This window comes from Spea bombifrons, chromosome 8 (genome assembly GCF_027358695.1).
Source record: "Spea bombifrons isolate aSpeBom1 chromosome 8, aSpeBom1.2.pri, whole genome shotgun sequence".
Taxonomy (NCBI): Eukaryota; Metazoa; Chordata; class Amphibia; order Anura; family Pelobatidae; genus Spea; species Spea bombifrons.
Genome location: NC_071094.1, coordinates 11,121,077 through 11,142,662, shown reverse-complemented (window position 1 = coordinate 11,142,662; position 21,586 = coordinate 11,121,077). Strand labels below are relative to the sequence as shown.

At 37.9% G+C, this 21,586-nt stretch overlaps 1 protein-coding gene across 1 annotated transcript in view; it reads left to right on the top strand.

Moving 5' to 3' along the window:
* Window positions 1-21,586, top strand: part of ADGRD2 (adhesion G protein-coupled receptor D2) — an 80,213-nt gene that overhangs the window by 9,468 nt on the left and 49,159 nt on the right. The window contains exons 2-11 of the mRNA XM_053473854.1: window positions 404-479; window positions 1,357-1,414; window positions 1,848-2,066; window positions 4,304-4,942; window positions 5,751-5,849; window positions 6,312-6,400; window positions 11,242-11,514; window positions 13,679-13,790; window positions 14,614-14,733; window positions 17,869-17,992. Of these exons, the coding sequence (XP_053329829.1) occupies window positions 429-479; window positions 1,357-1,414; window positions 1,848-2,066; window positions 4,304-4,942; window positions 5,751-5,849; window positions 6,312-6,400; window positions 11,242-11,514; window positions 13,679-13,790; window positions 14,614-14,733; window positions 17,869-17,992 (1,784 nt within the window). The 5' untranslated portion in view covers window positions 404-428. The remainder of the gene's footprint in view (window positions 1-403; window positions 480-1,356; window positions 1,415-1,847; window positions 2,067-4,303; window positions 4,943-5,750; window positions 5,850-6,311; window positions 6,401-11,241; window positions 11,515-13,678; window positions 13,791-14,613; window positions 14,734-17,868; window positions 17,993-21,586) is intronic.

Genomic DNA, 21,586 nt, shown 5'->3' with positions numbered 1-21,586 from the left:
AAATGTTTTGAGGCTGTTTTTCTGCCAGAGGACCTGGGCATTTTGTTAGGATACATGGCAGCAAGTAGACGGTCAATGCAGTTTTGAATCCCTGCTTAATATATGACTGACATAGACTTACATGTAAATATTTCAGCAGAAGTATCAATACAATAAATGAATGTGAGAAATCATGGGATATATAGCTATCCTGAATATAAGACAAGAGCAATGACTGAATATTACTATTATTATTATCTTTTATTTATATAGCGCCAACAGTTTACGCAGCGCTTATGTTTTGCTGTAAATGCAGCAGGACAAATGGACAGACTAGATAGGCCGAGGGGTTTTTATCTGCTTAAAAATGTATAGTTTTATGTTTAAGTACTATTGTTAAACAGTGTTTTTCATTCTTTCATAGATTGCACAAACTTGGGAATTTGAGAATGGTTAAAAATGGGGAATGTACAAAGAAACACTTGTTCCATATATTACTGGTAAGTCTTACAGTCTATAAATGGTGTATTAAAGTTGTTGAATATCTAGATTCCTACCTCTACCTTGGTACATCATTCAGATGGGATAGTAAAATATGTAAAGTATTTTTTTTCTTGAATGGGAAGTTCTCCAGTGTGCCACATCTTAGTAAACCTTCTCAGCTTCCAATAAAACTGACTGTCCAGTGAAGGAAAAATACTTTCAAAGTGGTGTTACATGATCCAATAAGTTGTAAAATTAATATCCTGTGAGTTAAAAATTAAAACCCAGTGAATAAATGCTGTTGTAACGTTCCTTGTCATGTTCCATCTGTTGTTTAACCCCTTAAGGACAATGGACGGTCCCTAAACCCATTGAAAACAATGTATTTTGAGCCTGTACATGTACGGGCTTTGTCATTAAGGGGTTAATTCAAATAACTATATCATAAGTGAAACATTGCAATGCATTGTCAGTTTGTCTACAGTACTAAAAAGCAACCTAAGCACATTTGCTTGTGTTCACAATAAGGAAAGTGTGCAAGCAACATTGCACATCTTTATCACTTTTAAAACTTCTCATTATGATTTCATCCTTAATGTTTTTGTTACATACATTTACACATTACATGATCTACCTGAAACAGCATATATATATGTCATTCTCACTACATTGTAGATGTACTTATTAGTGGAGGACAAGTGCACATTGAATGATATGTCTCAAAACACTGATAAAACAGACTTTAGTACATTAGTAAGCTATTAGTGTAGTGTGATATGCCTTAGCACACCCTATAAAAAGAGGTGGCTGCATTGCCCAGGATTGTTGTCTAAGTGCTGGTGAAGTCACTTGAGGAGACTATACTATTATTGAAACTTTCCATTCTACACATAGGTCTGCGGACTGAGCAGTTCCTGGACAGCTTTGGGCTACAACCATTCACAAAGTATTGGTAAGTTTTGTTCTTCCTCTTTCTTTGTATTGTAATCATAATATCAAGTACAGTCCAAAATGTTATTCCTAAGTAACCAGTGTCTGTGCAGCAGAGGGCCAAGTCCAAGAAAAAAATAAATGATTCCTTGACACCTAATCCTCTTTTTTTGGATGTACCATCATTGAATATCTAGTTTGAATATCCAAGGAAAAGTTCTAATCATAATAGTAAACGTACACCTTTATACTAGGCCATGAGGGAGGTCAGGTTAGTCATATCTAGCACACTTGATTGCAAAGAAAAGATCAGAAAAGGTGGAAGCACATGTCTGTACTTCATCATTAAAAAGGTCAATGGTTTACCCACCCGAGTGCAGCCCTGCTCCTTTACCTGCATTCCCATCATTATAACCTGCCTTGTTTTGTACTGAATATGCACTACTTGTTTTCAGGTTCAGACACACATGTGGCTTTCATTGAAACATATCAAGGGGTGTATGAATATATCAACAAACCTCTTGACCAGGGGGATGCCGAAAAATACTGTGAGCACAAGTTTGCTTCTCTACTGTCTGAATCAGAAGGTAGTCACAAGCTTCCCAAAAAAATGCTGCTATCTTACCAGTGGCAACACCCCACTTGGCTCAAAAGAAAGAATCCATCTGAAGAACGTAAGTATACATAAAGTGGGACATTTCCATCAAATGTTGAATTAAGTTCACTTAATCTTTGCTATTCATGGCTTGCTTCAAGACCACCAGTTTAGAGACATAGAAACATAGAAAGAAACATATACTTTGATGGCAGATAAGAATCATTTGGCGCATCTAGTCTGCCCATTTTAACTGATGTAAGGGTTTTAATCCCCTATCAACCTTTGGTCAGGTCCTATAGTGAGGATAGCTTGATGTCTATCACATTACTGGTTACTGTATTTGCCTCCCCCACTTCCATTTATCCAGCACCCCTCACTAAAGTAGAGCTTCCTTACATTACATCTAAGCCTCTGACCCTCCAGTTTTAGACCTTGACCTCTTGTTCCAACAATGTTCCTCCTTTCAAATATGCTTGCCTCTGTACTTTGCTAAATGTCTTTAAGTACTTATTTGTTTCTATTGCACCCCCTCCTCTTTCTTCTTTCCTCCAAGCTATACATACATACATTCTTTAATATTTCTTCATAGTTTCTGTCCTGCAAACTACTTACCATTTTTGTAGCTCTCCTCTGGACTCTCTCCAATGTGTCAATATCTTTCTGGAGATGGGATCTCCAGAACGGTACCCAATACTCTAGGTGAGGCCTGACCAGAGAACTATAAAGCCTCGCTCTTCCTGCTACTAATGCCTTTTGCTATACAAGCACCCTGCTTGCTTCCCCCCACGCTTTATTGCATTGTCTGCTTACTTTAAGTCATCAGAAATAATAATCTCTTCTGAACAGTACCCCTATGTTAAATCCTGCCTTGGGATTGTTACATCCCAAGTGCATTATTTTACATTTATCAACATTAAAATGCTGCCACACTCTCATTCTTCTTATTTAGTTAAGTAATTTGCAATTTGAGTTGTTCCACCTGGAATGTGTACCATGTTGCAGACCTTTGTATTATCTGCATAATATACTATATATATATATATAATACAGACATGTCTTACCATTCTGTAATATCACTAATACAAACATTTAAAAGTACAGGTCCCAATACTGATCCCTGAGGTACCCCACTAGTGACAAGCCCTTCCTCAGAATATACACCTACAAATTAGTTTAACAAGATCTTCCTGTAGTAAACCTGTGCTGTTTCTGATCATACAAACCATGCAAACCATGCAAATCCTATCCATTAGCATGGTTTCCATTAATTCACCCACTACTGACGTAAGGCTTACTAGTCTGTAATAGGCCGAGCCTTACCTACTACAATGGTACTATGGTTGCCAAATTCCAGTGTTCTGGAACTAGTTCTGTCGTTAGTGACTGGTTAAATAGGTCCTCTGGCGTTTTTTCCAGGACACTTCAAAGCTCTTTTAATAATATTGGGTGTATTCCATAAGGTCCCATAGATTTATCTGTTTTTGCTATGGAGAGTTCAAGTAGAACTTCTTCCTCTGTAAATACAACTGGTTCACGTTTCATCCTATTTGTCTTGGCTAACAAGGATCCCTCAGCTTCATCTTATTCTATAAACACAAAACTGAAGCATTTGGTTAGATCTTTATCCTCTTTTATACAATTTCCTTGATTTGTCTTTAGAATAATTATTCCTGGTTTATGTTTTTCTCTCTCGCTTATATATTTAAAAAAGGTTTTATCAACTTTTTTTTTGTAAACCCAGCAATTTCTCCCATCTTCCTCACCGTGACTCTGTTTATATTTCTTAAAAGCTTAAAAGGAAGCAGCTGTGGTACTCTGCAGATGTGGCAAATCTATTGAGCGAGAAGAATCTCATTCAATATATTTGCCACATCTGCAGAGTACCACAGCTGCTTCCTTTTTCATTTACTCTTGCTAACAAGTTTAATGCAATATTCTGCTGCCTTTGGAAGGACATCTCTTAAACAGTTCCATCTCTCCTGGACTGCATCCTGTTGTCCAGACCATCAAAGACTCACCTACCAGTCTCTACATTTTGGGGAAATCCATGTTTTTTAGAAAAAAAAACTTGGTTTTAGTGTGGTGCAACATAATCTCTCTCCTTATTAAACTGCACATTGATGATCACTGGAGCCCAAACATTCTCCTACAGAGACATCTGAAATCAAGTTTTCTTTTGTAAATATTAAATCCAGCACAGATTCCTTCCTTGTTAACTCCTCTATCAAATGCTTTAAGACACAGTCCATGTAAGGCAGGAAGACAGTTGCCATCCATGATCACATTGTGAAAAGTCTCCATTTTTATTTCTAGGGATCATGCCACTCAGAGCCCTGTTGTTCAAGAGCAAGACTGATACTAAATATGCAAGGTTACTGGTGGAATTTCAACCTTTAGCAGAAGTTACGGTCTGCGCATACGTCCAATGGAAAAGCACAAATGGAGACTTTCAAACTATATTTTCTTACGCTGTGCCAGATTTCTTCAATGAGTTTCAGCTACGAGGGATTACTGATAAGGATGGATTTATCAGATTTGCGATAATAGTGCATGGGCAACACACGCCGTACTCAGTCATGTTTGAAGAAGATGGTCGGTGGCATCACTTTTGTGTCACTTGGTTAAAATTAAATGGTACATGGACCCTTTATGCCGATGGAAAACAGAAAGCTACATCTACCAAACTTTCTGCCTCCCAGGACATTATAAAAGGTGGAAGGTTTATTGTTGGTCAAGATCAAGATTCCTTTGGAGGAACCTTCAAAAAGAAAGAGTCATTCAGTGGTAATATTACAGGCTTGAACATGTGGAGCAAGGTCCTCAATAATGATGAGATAGAACAGGTCAGATCCTGCCGTCTACTGGAAAAAGATCTTATATTTAGTTGGAACAAACAACAATTAGAAATAGAACCCACTTTGCAAGAAACTGAAATTCCCTTTGTGTGTCCAGGTAAGGGTCTTTATTACTAATTTTGCATGAATTAAGTATAAAATCTGAAATACAAATATAAGGAAGGAGAAAGAGAATAGTATGGTTGGGGGTTATAAGTAATGCATATGTAACTGGTGCCAACAGTATTTTTTAAAGTGTATTAAACTATTATGGTCTTCCCGTTGTCTTCACGGGGCATTCAGGTGTTTAGGAAATGTAGCAGAAAAACATTTCCCCAAAAATGTTTGGAGCAACCTGTGATTAGACTGTTAGTGTTCTGAAGACCGACCATATTATGTTACTTTGGTTTTGTTGGGTGTCTAGTAATAGATAAGAGATAAGACAGGCAGTGCCAGTTCTGTTTTTGCAGTTGCACCAATAACTACAAATGGAAATGACAGACGAGATCCATGAACTATTTCATGAAACACTATAATATGCAACAATGAATGTCATTCTGTGTTACTTTTTAAATGTTTTTTTATGGCAGAATATATTTTGTGTTATTTTTGGTGATAAATCTAGAAAAGGAATCTGTGTAACACTCTGGCTTTTGTTTGCAACAAATAGTGGACCTTTGTTGACAGTCAAGTCCTCAAGAAAAGTGATCATGAAAAAAACAACAGCAAAATATAGCTTCATTCTATAAAAAATAGAGATAAGAAGATCAGTTGGGACTTATCAATTACATTTCATTAAATTAATGTTTGACAGCACTGGGGAAATAATTTGATCTTTAATTCATTTTTTGGAAAATCAGTTTCAAATTAATAGCTTTATATTGGGGCTTTTATATTTCTGAAAATATATATTTTTTTCTTTCTAGGGAACTCGAAAGAGTGCAGGATATTGCACACCAATGAAGAGAGGTTGGATTATGCACCCTGTGTAACCAAGTTACCCTTTGTCTGCTATTACACCCATGGTATGCAAGTCATTATTTTAAATAGTAAAAACTGCAGGTTTGGTAGTTAAAGTTTAATATACATAAAATGTGAGATTTATACATAAACTGTGAGATTTATCTTGTTAGGGTAAGCTATACATAACACAGTGAAATGCGTCAATTCAGCACTATAAGTGAACCTGGATGTAAAGGTGATGTGAGCTGAAATGTACTATAGTTCAGCTATAGAATATTGTCTTCTTGCACTTACTACGTGCGTCATACCTAAGAAGATAACTCATTCAGTATTTCCTGAATTTGAAAATGTTCTGGAACATAATTCTAGTCTACAGTGTTCTAGGGACCTCGTATTCATGTATCATGGATATGCACAATGTGTATGCAATGTATGCACTCTTATTAGGATGCAATACATAAAGGATTACTAGCAATAGAGAAAGTAATTCAACGTTTATAAAGTGCTATGTGTTTGTATTTCAGATGTATATCAAAGATTACAAAATATTAAGAGACAGAATGAAGAACCAACATTTTCCAAAAGTGTAAATGTAATCGTAAATCGCACATTGGTGAGTACTTTAGGCACTGGATATTAGATTAAAACAAAGCAGTTCACTTAGTTGCTGGTGAAACTGACCTTGACTTGTATTCATCAAATGTGCCAAACAACCACTTGTTAATCATCTTTAATGAATGTTGCATAATCATATAATTTAATTATCTTCAGTGTGATGGCTGACGTATTAAATAGCATATGTAAAAATGAGACATTAACTGACCTTTTATTTATATTAATGAATCTGTCCTTGGTACACCTTCTAAAGAAAAATGTAGAAGAAAAAATTACCTGTCCTAGACATTGCAGCCCTGCTGAAGGAGCTACCTTCCTTTTCCATGACATTTTATTGTCAGAGATGCATTAGGCACTGCAAGTAGTTGGGGGGTGGAAGTGCTAAATTCTACAAAATCACCTCATGCATTTCCAGGGGCCATGCAGCTATCATATAAGTTAAAGTGCATATGAGGGCTGGAGGTTCCAGTCGAGTGCAAGCAGATTTCCAAAGAAACCTCCTTTAAAAAATTAGCACTTGGACTTGTGAATTTGAATTTATACTAACCTTATTTTTAACAGGTTTAGTGCTGGTCTGAGGGTAGATTGAAAAAGCTGGATAGACTATACATTTATTTTATTGTCCTACTGGGACTACAGCAGAAGGCTGTTGTTTTTTTTTCTTCTTCAATCTTTTTTTATTTAATAATTGATTATTTTAGGGCTCTTTAAAAAAATATTATTTCTGCCAATTGCTGTCCTGCAGCTGCAGGTGCCTTCTTTACTCTGTGGGAGTTTACAAAAATTGTTAAAATTTTGGGAAAGTTTAGTCCCATACCCTGTGGCTCTTTGTGCCTTTCTGACAGTGCCTACCCGTTGCCCTACTGCTGTGCTTCACCTCCCCTACTCTGAGGGATCTGTTTGAATAATGTGTGTCATTTTTGTTGAAATTCAGTCCTATAGCATGCTGTGTGTCTACTCGTTGTTGTGCTGCTGGTTCTGAAGGTGTTAGTTCTGCATTGCAAAATCTAGTCTGCAAATCTTCCAAATCCTCAAGATATTGCTGCTTGAAATAAATCTTGTTGAAATGTGAGTCCAGAAAGGCAACAGGGAGTTCTCCTGTTGAAAGTATTGCACCAAATTTGGTCAGGAAATGAAATTTGAAATATCTGATTTTTCTCACCATGCACAAGTCTATTGCCATCTAACAAAAAAAATAATGTATTGTTATTTGTCATAGTTGTGTGTTTCTTTTTGTTTTCCTTAGTCGTCATGGAGGTCTGCTACTTAACTTGTTTTAATACCATTTCACAGTAGAGAAATGGCACTTTAAAGCCTTAGAATTCTGTCAACCTTATTGTCAAGGGACTAGCCAGCACAATGGAATGTGTTACTATAGCAACATAGTAAAAAGGAGTGGATGGTAATGAAAATTATATGTGTACTTACATATATCTATGTGTATATACATAAAATTATGTACCGTATTTGCCCGGATATAGGCCACACTCCCTCCCCCTTTAAGTCTTTAAAGTGTGGGTGCGGCGTATAATTGGGGTTTAGCGCAATTCGTGGCAGTTTTTTTTCCATTTAGCCCTGCTGCGGGTAAGCCCTGCGGGGGACCTGGATCCTCCTCACTGGCAGCCGGTGGGGATTTGCGCGATGCAGATAACCCTCACTGCTGCCCGGGGGCTTCTATAATGGAGCACCGGCGTGACTTTACCTTCCAGTGCTCCAACATAGAAGCCCCTGCGGAAGTGCCAGCAGCAGCGGAGGTTGTCTGCGCGTATCACACGTTGAACCTCTGTGCGATGCGCGCAGATAACCTCCGATGCTGCTGGCACTTCCACCGGGGCTTCTATGAAGGAGAAGCCACGGTGGAAGTGGCGAGCAGCAGCAGGGGTTGTCTAAGCGCAGACGTCCACCGGCTGCCCCGCTAGACACCAGGGAGTCTGGGGATGCTTTGGTAAGTCTGGGGGAAGGGCAGAGTGGCATATTTAGGGAGCATAAAGCACATATGGGGGGGCAGAGTGTCATATCGGGGGACAGAGTGGCATATCTAGAGGGCACATCTAGAAGTAAGGTGCATTATGAAGTAAGAGGGAGGGACCTAAAAATGGCTATTGGTTTTCCAAATTTCTGTTTGTATATAATATATGCTGACTAACTGCATAATAGATACCAAAAATGTTAAAATACATGTGTTCCTGTTCATTAGGTAAAATACTATTTTACTATTCCGCTCATGTATATTTTTTCTTTAAAACTAAAATGTTCTTTAAAATAGCACCAAACTTTAAGGGTGCAGCCTATAATTGAGTGCGGCCTTGTCAGGTCCGGATGTAGAGCGTAGCGCAGGAAGCGGTCCAGCAACAGTACATAAAGGGTAAATCCAGAGAGAATAGTCGGGGGCACGGTCCTAGGGTCGAGACAGGCAGAAAACAGGCAGTATCGGGGTTACAATCCAGTGGTCAAAATACAGGTATTCTCCAAAACAGGGTAGCAGGTAACACACATGTGTACAGCTTAACAAGTAAGCCCTGTGTGAAGTGGTTGCTGGGTTTATATAGGGGAGGTGAGACATCCATTGCCCGGAGGGACAGCGAGTGTCAGTCCGCAAGCAGGCTGACCACGCTGGACCTCCTTCCGTGTCGGCGGCGCGCATGGAGAGGAGAATGCGGCGCGGGAAGGAGGTAAGTGCGGCGGTGGGGACCTGATACCCTGACAGAAATTGTGTAATGTTGGCATTGATTTAGGACTAGTGGTCATATGAAGCCATATTATTATCACATAGTTTTTTTTAAATTGTAATGATAACCGGTGTCACCCAAATGGCCCTGATCAAAAGTCTACATACACTTGAATATTTGGCCTTGTTATAGACACACAATGTGACACACACAGGTTAAAATGGCAATTAAAGGGAAATATCTCACACATTTGGCTTTTTAAATTGCAATTAGTGTCTGTGTATACGTAGTCAATGAGTTTGTTAGCTCTCACGTGGATGCACTGAGCAGGCTACTCTGGGAGCAGAAAAGAACTGTCACAAGTGACTTGCGTAACAAAGTAATGGAAGTGGAAATTCTTGATTTCAAACCAAGGTCAGGTAGATCAAGAAAAATTTCAGCCACAACTGCCAGAAGAATTGTTTGGGATACAAAGAAAAACCCACAGGAGAAATACAGACTGTTCTGGAAAAATACAATACTTGAATAAAAATGAGTCATGACATGCAAGACTCTATAACACCTGCAAGAATTTGGGGACTCATAGACAACTATTTCAAAAGACTGCACGCTGTCTTTGAAGCTAAAGGGGGCAATCCACAGTATTAAGGACTAAAGGTAGACTTTTGAACAGGGGTCATTTCATTTTTTTCTTTGTTGCCATGTTTTGTCTAATGATTGTGCCATTCCTACAGTTGAATATGAATCCCATAAATAACAAAATAAATATGTTTTGCCTGCTCACTCATGTTTTCTTTAAAACTAGTACTTATATTATCAATTCTTAAAGGGTTTCCAAACTTTTGAGAACAACTGTAGATTTACATTGGAATTATAATGATTTAAGCCGTTACTAATGCTATCCATGCACGGAGTCCTAGAGCAATTAGCAGAGTACAGGAAGCACGTTACAACTTCCTGAATGGATGACTCCAACGCAGCCTTTGCTGAGGGGTCACTTTAGATAATAAGCAAACATAGTGTGCTTTGGCATTGTGAGTGGTAGAAGCTGATGTCAGGCCATATGCGATATATAAATTTGAACCAAATGAAATGGATGGATGGTTTTCAGTGTTGGATTCAGTTACTTTTTTATCTCAGCGAGCACATCCCCAATATTTTAGGTGTACAAATAGGGACCCCTGTGTTGATGGGTGTGACAAGAGTCAAGGACATGCCTCGTACTTTACCTTCGTACAACAGCACAGACCTTCATTTCCCCCAGTCAGGGGAAATTAGAGGATCTTCCCAATGGGCTCATGCTCACCACTATTAGCAAAAGCAGCTACCTGGGAAAGTGTAAAAAAATCAGGACTGTCCTGTGAAAATTGGGACTATTGAGAGATTTGGCGGGTCCTCTTTAAGTCTATACATAGCTAAATATCTTAAATCATTGCTTACATAAAGACAGAGTAGAGTCTATGCTTTGGGTTATCATATCTGTTCAGCGATAATTTAGTCCTAAAAAGATTGTCTTCTATTTAGCTGTCTATTACAGGGTTTACACTGTGTGATTACAAGAGACGGCAGTTGAGATAAGCCTTTTGTAGAGGTTGATAAAATACATTAATGCAGTGAGGTAATTTTCTAGGACGAGTTGTGTATGGTATGCGGTCGTTCACAATAAGTTAACATGTATTGAATGCAATCCATTTGTATTTTGAGCCTTCATATAAATTCTTCAGTTAACAAAATTGAAAATAGCATTCCAAAGTCTACAGAACAATCTAGGCTTTGTACCTATGAAAAGGAATAAGTTGTTTTGGGGGGCTACATGGATAAGGGTATATTGGCTTAACATCAATCTCTGGAAAAAACAATACTGTAACCAATGGTATATTTAAGAATGATCTGTTAAGACCTTGACTTGTTTCCCACATTCCAACTTTATAACGATAACCTCCTTCTTACTACATAACCATTCTTCTCTCTGCTTACGTCTTCCACTATCCTCATTGGTAGCAGAATGGGTCATTTTCAGGGACCTTTCTTTATATATCGGAGACAATAAGGTATAAGCATGTATTGTTCATATCTTGTGGTAAAAGCATCATTGGTATTATGTAGGAGCTTAAAGCATTAGTGCGAGTATGTTACATTATTTAAAGGCATAACATGTTTCCCCTTGCAGATACCGGAAAACTTCTTAACAGGTGAAATACATCAGTTTAATGTTTCTGAAGCAGCCGTCTGCCTACAGGCGATTCAGCGTTTGATGGAAACCAAAGTGAGCACCGTGGAGCCTTCTGATCTTCTTGGTATCATCCAGTTTCTGAAAAATGTGGCCTATCTAGAGATACAGAGTGATCCTAAGGCCCTGGAAGACTTGAGCCACCACTTTGTCCAGGTTGCAGGAACAATTATTGAGCAGTATGATGTGGACCTTTGGTCAGAGGTTAACCCGGTACATGTCATTTTATTAAATTATACATTTTCTAAATATGTATGTACTGTGTAATGTGAAGCCTAAGATCACCAAAGTGTGTAAAAAGTGTAAATGACCGGCATACTGGAAAACTTCCCAGGTTACGCTGCATAGAGCTCTCCGTCTCAGAAGGCTTTAGTGAATAGGGAGTGGGTGGGAAATGGGTAGGGAGTAGGCATGGCTAAATACTATTCCCTATCCTTGAGAAAAAAGAAACTGGGAAAGCATGGCTTCACCTGGGGAATCTGGGTCAAACCCAGAGAGTTCCCAGGTATGACGATCACCAGAGTTTGTATGTAAAAGCAGCTCATATGTCAGATTTGATATTAGTGAATCAATACAATATATACAATACATATATTTCAGATTGGTCATTCAAAATATTTGACACAAATACACAAAATAACTCCAAACGCTCCAAATACATAGATTATTGTTAACTTATTTCTTAATTTCAAATGTATACCCAAAGTTACATGTGTCTAACCCTCTATTCCTGTTAACACATATTGTAATATATATAAGGAGACTGTAGTGCTGGGATTTTAGATTTCAATCACTAGTGTCGCTAAATACTTTTAGGTTTGCTGTATTTCAGCAATCTGGCATTTTTTTTATGATTATCCTTCATAGGTGAAAATTCCTAATATGACTTCCTCTTTCAGTAATAACCCATGTGCTCCTTTAGGTGGCAATAGTTAACTGTTTATTTTATTATTACTTTTGGCTCATAACCACATTCACTGTTTATTACATATTTTTGCAAAATTATTGAGAATAAATTACTAATGCATGTTTTCTCAAAGCATACTTTTTCAACTATTTAATTCAGTTATACCTGATCTATCTGTAGACGTGTTAAAATTTGCAAAAAATATTTTTTTTTCAATTAGACAATAGATACCTGAAGCCCTGTTTTTATGTGAAAGGCTCTGCAGAGTAGTTCTATGCGAACATTTCTGCATGCATCTAGGCCTCTACTGTTTTTCATATACTGATATGCTAGTGTGGTCAAGGTTTGTTTAAGTCATGAACCAAGCCAGTAGGGTAGAGTGAACTGAATGCAAGTGTACACATTCGCTCACTGTCTGAGCAGATGCCTCATGGTGCTGTCTGACGTAAGCAAGAAGCAGCCTTGGGGAAGGTAAACAAATAGCATTTGTAGGTGAAATGCTTCTTGATTAGCTGCAAGACAGGAATCCGTGGAGCAAACTATCCATTTCACTTGCAAAAAAGGCATAGCTGCCATTGTAACATTAGCACATCATCTTTACTGGTTTTAATGAACATTCTCTTCTAGAGACTACGAATCTCAGAATCTGATTTTAGATTAGTAGCAATGCTAGCTTTATGGTGATGTTTCATTTTATTGTTTTAGAACATTCCAGTATAGAGTGATCTTAAAATACCATTCAATTAAGTATTTACTTTGATAATTATCAATTAATAATAGACTCATGTGCTTGATAAGGCTAGTTAGAATAACTTTTGGAAGTAAAGAGATGTCATCCCTATTTACTGTATCTGTATATACTCAAAATAGACACTGTTCATGTACAGTGGATAAAAAGTGGTCTATTTGGGACACTGGATACAACATTCTTTGGGACAGAGGTACAATTAGTGTGGAAAAACAATGTAACAAATTACATTACATTACATTTATTTATAAAGCGCTGGCAGATTCCGCAGCCCTGTTACAATCAGTAGAACAAATTTCACATACAAAAACACATACAATAACTGGTACAAAAGGAGAAGAGGGCCCTGCTCTTGCGAGCTTACAATCTCGTCGGTGGTTGAGTGGGAAGTGAGACAATAGGAGGGGGCTGCTTGGATAGGGATGTGTTGATCTGGTTCCGATGGTGTAGATGCTTTCTGCAGTGGTACCTGGTATGTCGTTTCCCTCCCATTTAACTCCAGTGTAACTCTTAAATAGCCACTTATAAGGAGGCCACTTGGGGAGAGGCCACAGCAGCTACCTTTCCATGTAACTTTACCACATTACCACCATCTTCTTAAGGCACAATTGTTTCAATGTGAGTTTTTTCCTTCTTCAGGATCAATAGTGGTGTTGAACTTGATGGACCTGTGTCTTTTTTCCACCTTTTCTATTGTTATGTTAATATGACATTTCTATTAGATTATCAAAGGACCAATGACACTTGTTCACACAGTGGAGAAAATGGCATCAAATCTTGTCCAGCTTCTATCTGATGAGAAGAAAGAGATTGCTATTCATCACAGGAGCATTGGTTAGTGCATCAATACTCCTGTCTATATGTTTATTGTTTGACATGACAGCACTATAATTTTACAATGGAAAACATGGTGGAAAAGGTATTCTTCTCTTTGCATGTAGGTGCTTATAGCATTGTCAATAAAGACTTATCTCTTTGGTGCACATATTTTCTGCTGACGATAGATGTCAATGTCTATCTGCATCTAGCTAAGTGTTTAAAAAAAAAGACAAAAATTTTAATTATAAATACAAATGAACATAGGTTGGACAGTGGAAAACACTAACAAACTGGTCAACCTCTTCTGTTTATTCTTGATCCTAAAATGTCAATCCCTAGTTTGTGTTTTTATTCTTAAACCAAAATTTGTTTAAATTGTCTGTAGGATTACAAAGTACTTGTCCTATAAATGCCCAGTTCGTAGACGTCCATAAAGATATTTTCCGTACTTTCCTTAAAACAGTATATTTTATTGTATTTGGATATTTCACTACATGTTTTATCATGCAGACCTTCCAACATTTCAGCAACACTTTGAATGGTCTATTTTTTAATATCCCTTTTGCATGTTCATTATATTAGGGAGTTTAAGATAGTATGGGGGTATGTCTTGCAGATGTCCCTACTAGGATAAGTGAACATCTGCAAAAGGACTTTAAGAACTTCCTGTTTTATGCACCATGAAATAAATTTAACCCTTTAATAAATTGCATGCTCCCTGGTTTCTCACAAGCAGTTTGTGTACAGTTTATTTGTTCCTATATGATTTATTCTGAGCGCATTTTGTGATGTTTTAAGAATTCAATGTTTTGACCTAAAATTGCTAATTTTCATTCAGAAGTTGGAATCAGACAGGTGGATCTTAATGCCGACAGCCTTGTATACACAGTGCAAAGCAATGAGAAAGTGGATCAAATTGAAGTTTCTAATGAAGAAATCAAAAGAATAATAGAAGACGGTAATATCTACCTACTCACAACCTATTTTACTACCTCATTGGTACGAGTGAACACATGTTAACAACACATAGTTAACAGGTGACCTTTAAAAGGGAATACTCAAACATATGAATCTCAGTGCCTTAATTGTTCGCTTTATGTGCGAAAGAGTCACACAACATGAACTACATATGCTGTCTGTGCAGAATTTGCCATGCACATTTTAAGGTGAAATGTCTCATGGCTTACAGGTGGCATTATAGCTCACATTCTTTATCTTTGGGGTTTCAGAGTGGACAGAGCCACTTGACTTGGCCCATTAGTACTTATGGGCTGCTTGTTGCTGCATCTTTTCAATCCCTATATACACTGTATGTGGGCACCTGACCATTACACCTATATGAGCATATTGGACATTCCATTCCAAAATTATGGCCATTAATATGGAGCTGCCCCCATCCCTTTGTGGCTATAACAGCCTCCACTCTTCTGTGAAGACCTTCTGCAACATTTAGTGGTGTTGAGGTCAGCGCTCTGTGTAGGTCACCCGTGTTCCTCCACCACCAAACTAGTCAAACCATGTCTTTATGGAGCTTGCTTTGTGCATTGGGGCCCAGTCACGCTGGAACAGGAAAAGGCCTTCCCCAAACTGGTGCCATAAAGTTGGAAGCATACACATGTATATTTGTACGCTGTACAATAATATTAAATTTTATTGCAACAAAGGGGCCTATGCCAAATGCAGAAAACTGCCACAACCATTATCCTTTATTCATCCAACTTTACAGTAGGCACCAAACCCAGATTTATATGCATCAGACTTTCAGATAGTGAAGAGTGATTTATAATTGCAGAGAACATGTTTGCACTGCTCCAGAGTCCGTTGGCAGTGTGCTTTACACCACTGCAGCCGACACTTTGCATTGTATATAGCAGACCTGGGCAAAGCACGGCCCGCGGGCCACATCCGGCCCGCTGAATAGCTCGGACCGGCCCGCAAAGAGTGTCCTGGTGACTCACCAATGAGTCCGGTGTCCCCCCCCGCCCCGGTCACTTACCTTAAACTCCTGTGTTGGAAGCGTTTGTCTCGGGTGCCGGCGCTTTACGCTGGGCGCCGGCATATGACGTCAGACGCCGGCGATCAGCAGTGAAGCGCCGGCACCCGAGACAAACGCCTCACGCTTCCAACACAGGAGTTTAAGGTAAGTGACCGGGGCGGGGGGGGAGATCCTGAGAAGGGGGGGTTAGGGAGTTAGAGGGGAGATACTGAGAAGGGGGGGTTAGGGAGTTAGAGGGGAGATACTGAGAAGGGGGGTTAGGGAGGGAGGTCTTACTGTGTGTGTGTCTTACTGTGTTTGTGTGTGTGTGTCTTACTGTGTGTGTGTATCTTACTGTGTCTGTGTATCTTACTGTGTCTGTGTGTGTCTCACTGTGTCTGTGTGTGTCTTACTGTGTCTGTGTGTGTCTCACTGTGTCTGTGTGTGTCTTACTGTGTCTGTGTGTGTCTCACTATGTCTGTGTGTGTCTTACTGTGTCTGTGTGTGTCTCACTGTGTCTGTGTGTGTCTTACTGTGTCTGTGTGTGTCTCACTGTGTCTGTGTGTGTCTTACTGTGTCTGTGTGTGTCTTACTGTGTCTGTGTGTGTCTTACTGTGTCTGTGTGTGTCTTACTGCGTGTCTTACTGTGTTCATAGCTTATTCAGTTATTGTAATAAATATTTTAGCCCATTTTTTAGCTCAAAATATTTTTTCCTTTTTTTTCTCCTCTAAAATCTAGGTGCGTCTTATCAGCAGGTGCGTCTTATAGAGCGAAAAATACGGTATGCACTCCGAAGCCTTGTTCATTTTGTTCACTTCTGTGCTGTGCTAATAGTTATTCAGGCCTTACTTATTCAAGCACCTCTACCAATGACGTAGGCTTGAATAACTTTATTAAACAGCACATAAGTTAACAAAATGGACAAGGCTTCGGAGTTTGTAGTTTGTAGAGGTCTGGCCCTCTAAAACCATTCCAATTCCTCATGTGGCCCCATGGGAAAATTAATTGCCCACCCCTGGTATATAGTGATCTTCAGGCTGTGCCAATGTTTGCCTATAGAGATGGCTGCCTTTGTGCTTGATTTCATACACCTGTTGAAAGAGGGTGTGGCTAAAACAACTAATGGAGGATTGTCCGCTAGACTTGTGCACATGGACCAAAAACAATTCAGAGAAATTCAATTCGTTTTTGATCTATTTGTTTTTGGATAATGAATTTAATTTCCTTTCATTTCGTTTCAGAAGAAATTCTGAGAGGTTTTTTTTATTTGGAAAAGAAATTCCTTCTCTCTCTCCCTCAATGTCTCCCTTCCTTCTCCATGTGTTCACACCCCTGCTTCCTGTTCATTTTTTCTTCCCGTTCTCTTCTTTTCGTCCGTTTGTGTGTTCTCCCAGTGATCTGTGGCATTATCCTGGCCTCCTGAAGCACTCCAAGAGGCCAGAATAATGTAGATGAATCTGCAGAAAAATATAATTGTACATTGTTCTGTCCTCCTGGAGCACCTCTGCATCAGGGAAGAGCTTCGATGCACACCACGGGGACAACATCTCCTCATTCCTGCAATCAGGAGAGAGGCTGTGCCTGCGATGTGCGCCGATGCGCCAACCTGTTGCAGAAGCGCTCCAGGAAGCCGGATCACTGGAGAAGAATGAAGACACAGAAAACTCGCAGAAAAAGCAGAGAACAAGAAGCGGAGCTGTGCAAAAGGTAGGGAAGACATTGAGAGAGACTGTAAGAGAGTGACAAACAGTAACAGTGAGTGTGGAAAACATATTTTTTTCGGCTTCATTTCTGTTTCTTTTGTTGATGCCCCTCCTCTTTTCTGACATTCATACCACTTAATTAAATAGGCAAATTTCAACAAAATTTAAATTTGCTTTGCTGCTCACCTACAATATCTGTAGTTTTTATCGCTATGTAATGAAATTTAGACAATGAATAGATAACAAAAGATCTATGCTTTATATTCTCTGTAGATTAATGTGAACACTCTATAGATGGAATTTTTTCTCCGTGATGTGATGCTTTTTTAACAGGTGCAAATTAACGTATCTACAGTAAACTAATGTATTTTTCAGTCAGTACCATTGTAATATATTTTTTTTAATCTATTTAAGGTCATAAAAAGGTTGCTTTGGTAAACACGTGGTTTGATTTTGAAGCTTTTCAACAATTATTTGGCAATTACAACACATTTGACTTTATACCAAAAGACTCTGCAACATCTGATGGTGGACACAGGTGAGTTACTGGTATAATTAGTTACAATGTATTCCTATGATGTTTGGTTCAAATTATCCACATCTCCCTAAACGTGTGGACTAATTTGACAGTGAGCGGGTCATGAAGTTCTGCTTTTTCATCATGACAAACTTATTACAGTTTGTGTTTTTGATCTTTGAAATAGTATGATCCATTTTCAGATGCTTATGTTTGCATTCAAAACATACAGAACTTAATGCTGTTCCAAATTAAGAACACATTTCCAGGCTTCATCCACCTTGAATCAAATCATTCCACTGTTGACTAAGCTGTTGTGATTGGTGTTTGGCAGAATTAAAGCAACACACATGCTGACCACTGGGGGGCGGTAAAATGCCATAGATCAATTTGATACAGTGCAAAGATGGCAATCAATAATTACTGTTCGGTTCTGCTTAGAGAAATATATTGTTTGTATTGCAGAATAATTCTTATACAATATACGTCTGCAAATTATAATGTGCCTTATATTTGTAGGTGGTTAATTATTATTTTTTTTTGTTGTTTTACGTATACTACAGTACTATGCAAACATTTTAGGCAGCTGTGACAAAATCCTGTAAAGTAAGAATAAAAGATATTTAACATTTAACAAAATGAAAAGTTAGTGAACAGAAGAAGAATCTAAATCAAATCAATATTTGGTGTGACCACTCTTTGCCTTCAAAACAGCATCAGTTCTTCTAGGTAACCCAGTTTAACCCTGTGTCATCATGTTTTATGATATGTTTGTTTAGCTATGATTCCCCTTTAATTTTTTACTGCACCCATACATCATTATTATACCCTTTTTTTCTAGGGCAGATAGGGCTTTCTTTTGATACCACCTTTAGATGTATAGATCAACAGGGTTCTCTCCACGTAATGTATCGCTTTGTCTTAGTCTGTCAGTTCTCGTCTTGTCATACCCCTTGAATATATGTATTGTATCAAGCGTTGCGTAAATTATTGGCGCTCTATAAATAAAAGATAATAATAATAACATTTAGTATGAATAATATATATATATATATAAAAAAGAAAAAAAGTGCCAAATGTTTGTATGATTTTGCTATAATTGTTACTAAAGTAGCCGAGTTGACCAGAATACCACAAAATACATTAGTTTATTTGTATTGAGAAAACATCTTATATGTAAGAATTACTATATCTTTGGGGCAATTATAGGGCAATGTATACTGTTGGCTTTACTACAAGTTGTGGATACAACTGCTTTTTTATTTGGTATAGGGAGGTACTCTATTTCGTTATTCAGAAACCTTTTGTTCCCTAATGGGCAAGTTATTTAAGAAAATGTTAATTGGAATCATAATCTTTTGTGATTTTATTTAGTTTCTTCCTGCCAAGATAAATTAGTATGTCTTTTTCCTATTTAAATAAATTAATTAATTCTGATTTTTATTATATATATTTATTCAAATATATAAAATCAGAACACACATAGCAAATCCTTAATTTATTGTAGTTACTTTTACAAGTGCAGCCTATTGTAATGTAACCCCATTCTTATTTTCCAATGTATTATTATTATTACTACCAGTATTATTATTATTAATTTTACTATATGAAAATGACATTACATGTTTTTAAGAAACTCTGGCCAGTGAAAGGTCTCAATTCAACTGTTTATTTCACAAAACATGGTTTTAAATTATGTCTCGATTACTCGATTTAAAAAACTGTTTTGTTTCTTGTTAATGCATTATACAGAGTTCGTGGTGGAGGTACTAACCCATGGAATTTTACTTTAAAACATTTTTCTATTTTGCATGGCACGCAGCTTGGTTGTACATTGGTTTATTCAAAGTATTCAATAAATATTGTATTTGACACATTTTGCATTGCATCTCATTTTTCTGTATAGTACAATATGTTTTTTTTTTAACATATTCACCTATGAAGTTCACCAGACAGTAGTAAATTGACCCTAATTATATGTGGCCTAGAAACACAATAGAAAAGTGAACTGCATACCACATCAATTTTTTTTAATTGTGCAAGGCATGTTGTGTTTGCAAGAATAAACTTCTAAAGAGAAACAAATGAACCAAATAAAGATTGTAAAACCTGATACTTGTTAAGAGAATCTGCTCCACATATCTATATTTCAACCCTGACTGCGTGTCGCCCAGGTCCAGTCAGAACTTAAAGGTGTAATAAGTGTTTTTTGGGTTTCACAATTTGTGTCCTCTGGTGCAGTAATTATAGGCTGTACCATGAGGTGTATTGAAGAGCTGCTCTTATTAATACGCGCAGGTCAACTTCTAGCATGTTACTGTCATTTCCCCAGATATTAAAGACGTGTTGGGTGGTTACCTCTTGCCAGAGCAGCCTCCGCCCAATCCATGTGGAATAGGAAATACAGTTTGGGCGGGAAAATATCTAGTGTTGGCGGCTTCATCCTTAGCCAGCATCGTAGGATACTTTGCTTTGCCATTGCTGTGATTAGTTTGGCAGGCGCCTGTTGTTGTGGTGGTTTTATACCAAATATTGCCAGTTCAGGCATCAATATAAAATGTGCCATCTTGTTGGCGGTGATATAAGTACACATCTGCAACCAAAAAGCATTAAATACATGGGCACTGCCAGAAGCAGCTTAAGGAGCGAGTATTTGGAGATGCATACTTAGGCCAATGGTTGTTTTCTCCAATCTAAACATTCTGTCTGGTGTTAGATATACCTTGTGTGCTGTTTTATAGAACATTTCAGTGTAGGGTGTCATTGGGAGCACTTTGCCTGCTGCACAAACAGCTTTGCAAATGTCTATTTTGCCCAACCTGGGTAAGAAGGTGGACCACCGCACCAAACCTGCCTATTTGTTCCAGTGAGGTGTGTGATGCTCTAAAAAGTTTATATAAGACACTAATATAGTGCATTTTCCATTTGTCGCTATGCATGTAAGTCTATGCATCAAAGGCATTGTCCCAGTCTTTTTATGTGAGTTGTTTTGTTACGGAAGTAACATAGCTCTGAACCGGTATGTATGTGAATCACAGAATCACCAAGTCTGTGATGAGTTGTTTCAGTGTTGTTGTAATTTGTTTATAAAATTATTAAATAAACACAATAGTGGCTAAACCACTTTAGTGGAAAAAAGTAAAGGGAACATAAATCATTGTGCAGCATGAATTGATGCAATGGAATCCAGTGATTTTATAGAATAACTTTAAATGACTATAAGTGCGTTTATTCTGTGCAATAAACAGAGGCATATTCTATAAAAAATCCCATTTCCAAATAGGGAGCTTTTCTATACTTGGACATTGTAGAATTTTCTCAATCTCTATAGAATGTATTTGACAATAGATCGTGTTGAAATTAAGCAATTTTGCAATTTTGCAAGCTGGGGTATACTTTAAATAAAAACGCTGTCCCCTGCAATTGGATAGTATCTGAAATGTTTATAAAAATAACACACATGCCTAATGAGGGCAAAAGATGAAACATGGTTTTATCACTCTCTCTCTCTCTCTCTCTCTCTCTCTCTATATATATATATGGTAGGGATAAACAAAAACAAATGTCCAGTGGGTCTAAAATGCTGAAATGTGCCTAGACCCGAAAACACCCTCC